At 36.1% G+C, this 10,986-nt stretch overlaps 2 protein-coding genes across 2 annotated transcripts; both read right to left on the reverse strand.

Annotated features, from left to right (window-relative positions):
• Positions 1-1,167: 1,167 nt before the first annotated feature.
• Positions 1,168-1,995, reverse strand: LOC139500432 (uncharacterized). Its single transcript, XM_071289170.1, has one exon. It carries the CDS (start codon positions 1,993-1,995, stop codon positions 1,168-1,170), a length of 828 nt encoding a protein of 275 aa, XP_071145271.1.
• Positions 1,996-9,505: 7,510 nt separating this feature from the next.
• Positions 9,506-10,711, reverse strand: LOC139501758 (beta-1,3-galactosyltransferase brn-like). Its single transcript, XM_071290902.1, has one exon. It carries the CDS (start codon positions 10,669-10,671, stop codon positions 9,703-9,705), a length of 969 nt encoding a protein of 322 aa, XP_071147003.1. The 5' UTR covers positions 10,672-10,711; the 3' UTR covers positions 9,506-9,702.
• Positions 10,712-10,986: the final 275 nt, after the last annotated feature.

The following is a 10,986-nucleotide window of genomic DNA, read 5'->3' on the forward strand; positions in this document are numbered from 1 at the left end:
AACTTGCAACACAAGCAAGTATACACCTTGTACTTTCACTGTACAATAACTTATTATATAAGTTCACTTTATAACACAATCACTATTCGAAATATTCACATATAAATCCAAACACTATAATTTATATCCTTTGAATCACTAAAGCCACTCTACTTACCAGTTGGAATATTTAATCCTAGTTAACTGTTCAATGGTCCACATAAAACTGACGAAGTTTCTCTGTCTTGAGCTGCCTTATATACTACGATATGGAACGGTCCATTATACGTGAAGGGGTGAAAATCAAGACTATACCAAAATTAGGGGTGTTTTAAGTAATAGATGGTGCTCCAACTATGGAGAAACTTGTATACATATAGAAGCACAATTAATAAGGAAAGACAACTGGAATTTCACATCGAAATAAATAAACTATGACCAATTTTTGTTACACTACCCACGCCTCAAAAATCATGCGTCCTCGCATGACTCCTTGAATACATCTAACATGCTGATAAAACATCTATCAAATTGGTCATTTTTCATACCCAAACTCTTACCATAGTGCAGTCACTATTTCCATTGGACATATCTTCTGACCACAACGACGTCAGGCTACCCTTTTGTCCATCAGGTCTTAGCTGATGACATCACAAGGCACAACCCGTAGAAACAAAGTCTACATATGTCCTAATTCCAGTCAGCCATATCAAACATATTGAACTTTCTTCTATGCACAAACAATATTCACAGTATTTCTCTTTAATTTCCGAATAAAACAATTTAAAACTTTCTATTTCAAAATATCCCTGTTTCCAACATTAACCTCCTTCCTCATTAACGTCTGTAATTTTGAGCGTCACTGCCAAAGATTAATTTTAAAGGTCCCGAACAAATTTTGCCTCTGCAGCGGCCCCAAAGAGCCTACTCTTAACGAAATCTGCAGGAGGGGTCTTTTACATGCACAGGGCGTGACATTTGCCTGTACATGGGGCCTCGGATTTAACGTCCCCATCCGACGGACTCACAATAATAAAAACACCAAGAAGAAAACATGGCAGAATGGTATGATTTATTTCAGTCATTTCTTTTGACTGAATAAAAATAAACACAATGTAGCAACACAATCATATAATAATCAAAGTCAAATTAAACTATGAAATCATGAAATCACAAATTCTTCATTATTCACTTAGGAACCTTCTTTTCAACAACTTTCACTTGTTTGCCATCTTTCAGATACTTTGTAATTGTCTTGACGTACACAGTCTTCATATCTTCTACATTACAAGTACACTGACATCTGTGAGGTATTGTATTTGATCCCAGAGTCGCTGTATTAATACTGGTTATACCAGGCATTGTCTTGACAAGTTTTGTTTTTAGATCCTGTACTGTAGTTGTTTTCCTTTTCTTTGGTGCAATTATAGGCATAGGATCTGTTTTCTTCCTGAAAATTCTTCCCATGTTCACACTCTCATCTATTTCGTCCACAGGCTTCTTTGGCTGACTAACAATAACTTCACTTGGTTTATCAACAAGTTCTAGATCATCATCATCCTCATCACTGGAGATATCGTCATAATCTGTAAACAGACTCTTTGAGTTGTCCAACTTTACAGTATCTACAAAATTTTCTCCTTCTTCAGGTTCTGTAGTTATTTTTGTTTTATGTGTGTCCATTGTTTGAGTTGATGACTCACTTTCACTTACAGGTTTGTTGTTGTTTTCATCTTTACTTTTATCTTCAGAGACAATCTCACTCTCAGTGTCCTCGGAATCATCCTTATTATCTGTACTGCAATGAATCTTCTTAAAGTGCCTGGTGAGATTAGCTCTCTTGTTTGTGTTGTATGAACATAACTCACAGAACAGCCGTGAATCTGTACATTCAATCAAATGGCGGTTTCGGTCTTCTTTATTTCCAAATTCAATTGGGCAGAATGGGCATTGAAACTTTTCTTCCAAGGCTGGTGTAAACACCACCTTCCTTGGTGTTTTCTTGGTATTTGGCATGATGTCCTTCTGAAAATACAGCAATAAGAACACACTATTAATCTTTAGAATAAACTATAAAACAATACCAACTATATACACAATTTTATAGACATCATGAAGACTAACTTTATATATATATATATACACTTAAGATACTTATGAACGCCTAATCACCACAGTAATCTTTCATCCATACAGGTTTGAAACGCCTTCTCTTTTCAGGCTCATGACTACTTTCTTCCAAACACTTTGTTCCTAAGTCACTTGTCACAATCTCTTCTTCATTTTGCATGTTTCCCCAACCTTCCGTACTACACACATCATTAACTGTTTCTTGTTCCCGACCGTTCTCACTTTCTATTGCCTCGTCTCGGAGCCTTTGCATATTCTTCTTGCGGATTCTATCAACATGAATAACCTGCTCCTTTCCTCTATAAGCACAGTTTACTCTGTATGTAACTTCTGTACACCGATCTATTATCTTAAATGGACCTCTCCAGAATGAAGTAAACTTCGGTGATCGTCCACTTTTTCTCACAGGAAAATAAACATACACTTCGTCATCCTTTTCAAACTTTTGCCATGACAGCTTTAAGTCGTGATATCTCTTTTGTCTACGCATTGCTGTCTCTGTATTCCTTCGTACTATTGAATGAGCACTTTCCATCTTTTCTTTCATTTTCCAAGCCCACTTATTGGTTGGTACTTCTTTTTGTGCCTGTGGCATCTCGTACATAATGTCAAGTGGAGTTGAAACTTCTCTACCAAACATCAAGTAGTTTGGCGTATAACCTGTTGTCTCATGTTCTGCACTGCGATATGCCATCATGACATAAGGTAGATATTCGTCCCAGTCATCATGATTGTCGTTCACATATGCACTTAACATTTTCGCAAGTGTTCCATTGAATTTCTCCACCATCCCGTCGGATTGGGGGTGATACGGGGTTGTTCTTGTTTTCTTTATGTTTAAAACTCTGCACATTTCATGAAACAAGTTGCTCTCGTACTGTCGTCCCTGATCGGAATGAATGTATGCTGGCATTCCAAACCTTGTTATTACTTCTTCAACTATCAGTTTTACTACCGTTTCAGCCTCCATATTCGGCATCGGAAAACTCTCTGTCCATTTTGAGAAATAGTCTGACACAACGAGGATATACTTGTTTCCATTCTTTGTTTCCGGTAATTCTCCAAGTATGTCTGTTGCTATTCTCTCCATTGGGAAACTGCTTTGAACTATTCCCATTGGTGCCCTTTTTGTTGGAATTGGTCGTTTCTTTCTAGAGCAAAAATCACAACCCCTGATGTACAATCTTACATCTGATTGTAATCCAGGCCAGTAAAAGGTAAGTCGTATTTTTTCTAATGTTTTTCTTGTACCCAAATGTCCTGATGTTTTATCATCATGACATCGCTGAAGAAGCCAGCGTAAGGAGCCATGATCAGTCCTAACTACGAATCTCCTCCCGTAAAGATAGTGTTTATAATGTTTTACAAAGTTTACAACTGCTAGGAGTTCTTTTCTTGTTACACAGTAACGTCTTTCAGCCTTGCTTAATGTTCGGCTAGCATAACCTATCACAACTTCAGATCCTTGATCATTGAGTTGTGATAAAACGGCACCAATTGATTCATTACTGGCGTCTGTATCTAAAATAAAATCCTTTGTGAATTCAGGATGTGCCAGAATCGGGGCTTTTATCAAGTGGTTTTTCAAAATGTCAAAAGATTCCTGGCATTTAACACTCCATATATAGGGCTTTCCTTTTTCTGTAAGAACGTGTAAGCACCTGGCTATACTTGCAAAGTTTTGTATATACCGTCTATAATAACTGCAAAGTCCCAAAAACGAACGTATTTCAGTCACATTGCTTGGGATTGGCCAGTTTTTCACAACGTCAATTTTTGAAGGATCTGTGGCAATCCCCTTTTCTGATATTACATGTCCCAAAAATAATACCTCTTTTGCACACAGAGAACATTTCTTTGCTTTAAGCTTAAGACCAGCTGAACCTAGCCTTTCAAATACTCGATCAAGATTAACTAACATGTCACTAAATGTTTTTCCAGCTACAATTACATCGTCTAAGTAAATTAAACAAATGTCCCATTGCAACCCTGCTAGAACTGTTTCCATTAATCTTTCAAATGTACTGGGTGCACAGCATAGACCAAAGGGCATAACTTTGAATTGAAACAAGCCTCGTCTTGTAGCGAAAGCTGTTTTGTAACTATCATCAGGGTGCATTTCCACTTGCCAGTAGCCTGAACATAAGTCCAGCGTTGAGAACCAGGCACTGCCGGCAAGTTGTTCCAGGGAATCGTCAATACGAGGGAGAGGATATGCATCTTTTACCGTAACCTTATTCAATCTCCGATAATCAACACAAAAGCGATAAGATCCGTCCTTTTTCTTTACTAAAACAACACCTGATGCCCAAGGACTATTAGATGGTTCAATAACTCCTTTTTTTAGCATATCATCAATGTTCTTATCAACTTCCTGGCGTAAATGCACTGGAGCGCGCCTAGGAGGTTCTTTAACTGGTTGTGCATTCCCAGTATTGATTCTATGTTTTACAAGATTAGTGTGGCCTAACTCCTTATCAGATTCAGCAAATAAACCTTCATATTTGCTGATAAGTACTTTTAACTGATCACTTTGTTGTTCGTCTAGATTTTCACAAGCCTTCTCATATAAAGCCTTCAGATCCGAGCGAAGTTCAAATGATTGCTTGTTTTTCAAATCCGACTGGGTGTTTTCACAAACAGATTCAATCTTATGTACTTGTCCAATTGTTGAACCCTGGTACACAACCTGCGAGTCTTGCTTCATATTCAGTAACCTAACAGGAACACATTCATTAACTTTTACTAAAGTTCTAGCTATCAAGGGCCCATCGTTTTTCGCACTGTTTTCCGGTGGTTCAATAACACCCTCAAAACTATTCAAATTATATCCCCCAGGAAAACATACCTTTCCGTTTACCACCAATTCTGAGGAGGGGGGAATACTAACTGTTTCTGATGACACAACCCGATAGCAACCTAAGGGTCCCTCAAATATTAATTGTATCTCAGATTCTCCTAGAAAAAGCCTTTCAGACACAACGTCCAATACGCATTTGTTTGCCTTAAGAAAATCTAGTCCAAGTATTCCTTCGGCTTTGATATCCGCTACAAGTGCTTCAAACTTGAATGTCTCCTTTCCAATTAGAATACTAAAATATCCTTTACCGTACAATGTCAAAAGTCCACCATTGGCTGATGTTATGTTTTGGGATGTTTCATAAAGTTCAACCTTACAATGCTTTGGCAAACTTTCATAAAATTTGAAGGATACAATAGACAACGTTGCTCCTGTATCAACAAGAAATTTACAAGATCGTTTGTTTAAAATTGTATCAACATACATACCGGCGTCTTCAATGATTGAGACCCTTGATTTAGCATTATGATTTTGACCTCTGTTTGTATGTAATCTTCTTGTTGTATCCCTTCGCGACGGACTTCGACATTCCGCTTGAAAGTGTCCTAGTTTACCACAATTGAAACACTCTTTATTTCGTTTATAGTTTGTTACCCATCTCTTATTGTCAAAACTGTTACCTGAACTTTTCATTTTTTCTAATTCACTTTGTAAGGTTTTTATCATTCCCTCCATTGTTTTCATTGACATCTCTATTTTTTCCATAGCACCCGTGTGTGCTCGAGAATTGATATCAGTAGAATCAATGTTTTCACTTTGATTTGTAGACCGCAAATGACCACGATTCACTCGGTTGCTAGTTTCAGCTTGGTTAAAGGCTTCTAATTCTACTGCTAAGCGAATAGCTTCATCTAAATTAATGGGCCGTGATTGCTTTATTTTCAATCGCATTTCTGAATCAAACAATCCATCAATAAATTGATCTTTTGCCAATGTATCGCGCACTTCACGCGGAGCTGTTGGGTATGCAAGGTTAGAGAGTCTCCTTACTGCTTGTCCCATTTCAGGCAAAGTTTCAGATGCCTTTTGTTTCCGTTCACGAAACTGAACTCTGTATAGCTCTGTTTGACTAGTCGGAGCAAAACGTTCCTCAAGTGCATTTACAAGTGTCACAAAATTACTTCGCACATCTGTGGGTAGATCGCCTAATACTGCTTGCGCTTGGCCTCGAAGTGAAACTGCTAGATAAAGACCCTTCTGATTTTCGGTCCAATTATTAACTAATGCAACCATATCAAAATGAGACTTGTAGTCTATCCATGAACTTATCCCGTCGTATGTTGCCGGTTTGCACTTAACACCTTGATTGTGGGGTTCACTATTTCGACACTGTTTGTCGATATCTGTTATCTCATTTTTAGTATTTACATTACGTTCACGCTTTTCGGCACAACTATTGTCACTTTTTAAAATTTGTTTATTTGCACTCAGAGGCAAAGTATCTTTTTCAGAAAAACTATCACTTTTACTCGGTAGACTTTCAACAAAACGTACTTTCGGTTTTTCAGTCCTAAACACTACCGTATCTCTTGTTAAAACATTCTCCTCACTACTCATATCAACACCACTTACTACTCCTGAATCTTTTTCACTTTGCGTAATAGTAGATTTAATCTTATCACTCTTGGGCGTTGAATGCATAAAACTATGTTTCAAACTGCTTTCTAATCTTTCAATAACATTGTTTAATTGTCCAATATCTGTATCAAATTGATTTTGTGCCATTTTATATTATTGAACAGTACTCACCTTATGCAGTTTTCTTCAACTTTAATTTGTATAATACTTCTTGTAACTCTATCTCTACTTTAACTACAAAAAGAACAATAACACTTATCTATAAAATATTCACAACTGGATCAATCAATATATATGTATTTACATTAACGATTTAGACACATGAAATCCCACCGCTTGCCACCAAATTTGTAACGTGTAACCGGGCGGTCAATGGATCCGTATCTGAATAATTCAGGATTTCAAGTGTTCAACCTAAATTTGCACCACAACAAGTTGTCCTATTTAAAACATTTAACATACCCTTAGATGAATTCACAATGTCAAATATATAAGCTACACAATGCACATAAACTAAATTACAAGGTGAAGTTCCTCATTCACTTTGTATAAACACAATGCCTTATTATAGAATATATACACACAATGTCACTATGCAATCACTTTGCAACATGTATTAAGCCTGAGTATTCACAATGTCACTAATATATCACTATGCAACATGCATCAGACACTTTATTACACAATGTCACCAACGGATTACTATGCAACATGCATCAATTTATATCACACAAAACGTATAAACACATTATCAAATATATACAACATCTATTAACAATATCCACCAATTTGTAATATCACCTTTGAATATTCAATAAACCACTATAACACAGCGACACAATAACACTTGCACAATGCTTCAATGCACAAGGAATGTATATGAACACAGCTCAACTCACACACTAATTATCACTATGAATCCGAACGAAATGAATATATTCCAAACTGGTAAGATTTAAACACAGTGCACTTTCACTTAAACACTTCCACAATATAACAACTTGCAACACCAGCAAGATTTCACAATGTATTCTCACTAATACACGTCACAATGTAACAACTTGCAACACAAGCAAGTATACACCTTGTACTTTCACTGTACAATAACTTATTATATAAGTTCACTTTATAACACAATCACTATTCGAAATATTCACATATAAATCCAAACACTATAATTTATATCCTTTGAATCACTAAAGCCACTCTACTTACCAGTTGGAATATTTAATCCTAGTTAACTGTTCAATGGTCCACATAAAACTGACGAAGTTTCTCTGTCTTGAGCTGCCTTATATACTACGATATGGAACGGTCCATTATACGTGAAGGGGTGAAAATCAAGACTATACCAAAATTAGGGGTGTTTTAAGTAATAGATGGTGCTCCAACTATGGAGAAACTTGTATACATATAGAAGCACAATTAATAAGGAAAGACAACTGGAATTTCACATCGAAATAAATAAACTATGACCAATTTTTGTTACAGAACGAAAGGACGAATGGACGAGCGAACGGACCCACAGCACAGAAAACATAACGCACCTCTACTATCGGGGCATAAAAACTGAATGTGAAGATGAATACACGTGAACAACCAATCTGCAAAGCCCCCACACACAAATTGCTAAATACATGTCAGCTGACAATATAAAGCAATACGTAAATTACATCTCGCTACGGAGAATATTTTCTGGTTACACAGATTCTGATTGACAACAAACCGTATCATGTAACAGGGCCGTAACTAGCGTTCCAATTCAGGGGAGGCAGGGGTTTGGGGGCCGCCGATTGAGGCCCCTAAGCCCCCCGCCGATTTTTCTCTCTCAGTAAAATGGCTAAAAATGACCCGTTTTCCTTCGATTTCCTTTCATTAAGAAACATCAGTATTGCTTGAACCTGGAAGCAATTTTTATGCAAAAAGAAGCTGAGATTGCTGTTCGGTGTGAGCCAAGACTCCGTCTTGAAGGCCGTACTTTGACCTAAAATTGTTAACATTAAATACATTGTGACCGCAGATTTTTTCTCTCAATAAAATCAGTGGCTAAAAATGACCCGTTTTCCTTCGATTTCCTTACTTTAAGAAACATCAGTATTGCTGGATCCTGGAAGCAATTTTTATGCAAACAATAATCATCTGTATTTAAAGATATTTTTGTTGAGAAATCAAACTGGTAAGTTAAAAACAACCATATAAAGCGATATCATAGAACGCAAGATATCTTTTTTATCAAGGACCTTGAATTTCAATATTGTTGAAAGCTCAACAGACATGTATATAACTACAACCAGGGACTTTGAAAGTTTCTATACTAGTATATACTTAGTATAGAAAGTCCCTGCTACAACGAATGGGAGTGTTTAACTACTAAGGCATTGATCAAAATGTTCTATTACGATCGGGAGACGTTAAAAAAAGATCCAACAGCTGATTCAGCCGATTCACAATACAAAGGGAACTTCCTCTGCTTAATTGAGCCCCTAAATAAATGTGAATAGTTAAGTTTTATTCAAAATTGTCGAAAGCAAAGTTTCATATATCTGTTCTCGTACGAATACTAAATAACAGACGGAAGGCCACACAAAAAAATAAAATAAAACAAATACTGAAACGGTTCACTATCGATCGAAAATCCGGAAAATGACATATATCACGTATCATGAGAACACTGTTAAAACTGTAAACTTAGGTTGTTTATAATATAAATTCAAGTTCTTCGTGTACATATTGTCAATATTTCATTTTATTACTTTAAAAAAAGATTTGGTGTAGAAAATTCAGGGCAGCAACTGCCTCCCCTGCCTCATAGGTAGTTACGGCCCTGTGTAATTTTCGGTAAATCTTTCGCGTGTTGGTCGTAGTTGTACAATCGGGATTTGTATAGCCATTTTAAACCCTGTTCAATTAGACTTTACTATTTAAAATGATCATGATAAAAAAATATATTGCAGTGAGTAAAATATTTAGTAAACTTTATTGTTAAACACTAGCATGAAAACATAGATGTATACCGGATTGTGTTTACAAAAGATATCTTCAAGACTGGTTCCCTGACCGTCATATGTTTGACTCTGAAGTACCCGTATTTTGCAAGGGAGATAACCTGCCTACATATCTTCGTGCTTTTACATGGTTGAAATATGAACAAAAAATCATCTTATTTGGTATACATAGCTATCCAATAAACTCCATGATTTATAATATATATACATGGTAGTCAAACCCTGTCTTTTGATAAACTTCCAGTCTCTAAGTAAGGCGTATGTAGGTTCGTAACCAGGAGAGGATACCATATAAGGTAATACATCCGTGGGCCATTTACAGATAAGAAACCCAGAATGGTGTCTCATTTCTATACCTAAAGCTGCTGCCACTATTCCCAAGTAACTATCCTCTGTAGGAATAATCTTCACATATAATACTCCAATTGCTAACATTTTTACGGTTTTCATATTTGTCAAAATTGTTCCTCCAATTAAATGTGATGGTAAATAAGCGAACGGATATTCCTCAGGTGAAAGGTAAACTTTGGAATTATTATCTCGCTGTGGTCTCTGAAAATTGACTTTGTGTCCAATCATTACTAAATCTGATGGTGCAATCTGGGAAAAGGCAATATCATACACATTCATTGTGTTAACTAACCGATCATCATCTACGAAATGTATAAATTCTGGTTCAATATTAAGGTCCAATAACCATAACATGGAATATATAGTCTTATAAACAAGATTTTCGTATGTATCAGCAATATTGAGCTGAACAATATCATTATATTGTTTTAATTCTTCTTCAATGAATGGAGTCTCAATGTCTGTATAGCCAATTATGAAAACTATTTTTGTACGTAGTTGTTTTACATTTCCCCAAGTCTTACGTATGACATATCGTTGACCAAAGTTCAAGACATGTGATTTAACCACAAACATCATTTGTAGAGAATCGCAAGCTGTATTATCACAGAAATGTTTTGAAGGGTCGATCTTATAAGCATTGTCCTTGACGAAGGAATTGAAGGGCTTTACATTTGTATTGCCTGTCTTTCGAATATCGTTCATTATTTCCCTTGAATTAGGCATAAAAAAATCCATTTCCATATAAGTCACATTCATGCAAAGCATTGAATATATCCACAAAAAGAAACAAAAACCAAACAAAAACACTAGAATTCTCAGGAATCTGAAAAAAAACCAAGCATGTTATAGATTAGATAATCACAAAGGTAGAATACGTTAGTGTTTGCGTAGGACCAATCATCGTTATAATAAAGCTCCTTTTTGCCTCCAACCTTCATTTAAAAGACAGAATTGATTTAAAAAACTTATACAGTAGCCAAACCGAATATTTATGTTGAGGGCCCTAGATACATGTATAACCGTGGATTTTAATTTACTATCAAATGTCATGTTCAGTGGTGTGGTTTCTCGTTTTTTTTC

Source organism: Mytilus edulis, chromosome 13 (assembly GCF_963676685.1).
Source record: "Mytilus edulis chromosome 13, xbMytEdul2.2, whole genome shotgun sequence".
Classification (NCBI taxonomy): domain Eukaryota; kingdom Metazoa; phylum Mollusca; class Bivalvia; order Mytilida; family Mytilidae; genus Mytilus; species Mytilus edulis.

Excerpts from the sequence above, each read along its gene's own strand:
- LOC139500432 (XM_071289170.1), bottom strand. The coding sequence starts at position 1,995 with ATGCCAAATACCAAGAAAACACCAAGGAAGGTGGTGTTTACACCAGCC.
- LOC139501758 (XM_071290902.1), bottom strand. The coding sequence starts at position 10,671 with ATGCTTTGCATGAATGTGACTTATATGGAAATGGATTTTTTTATGCCT.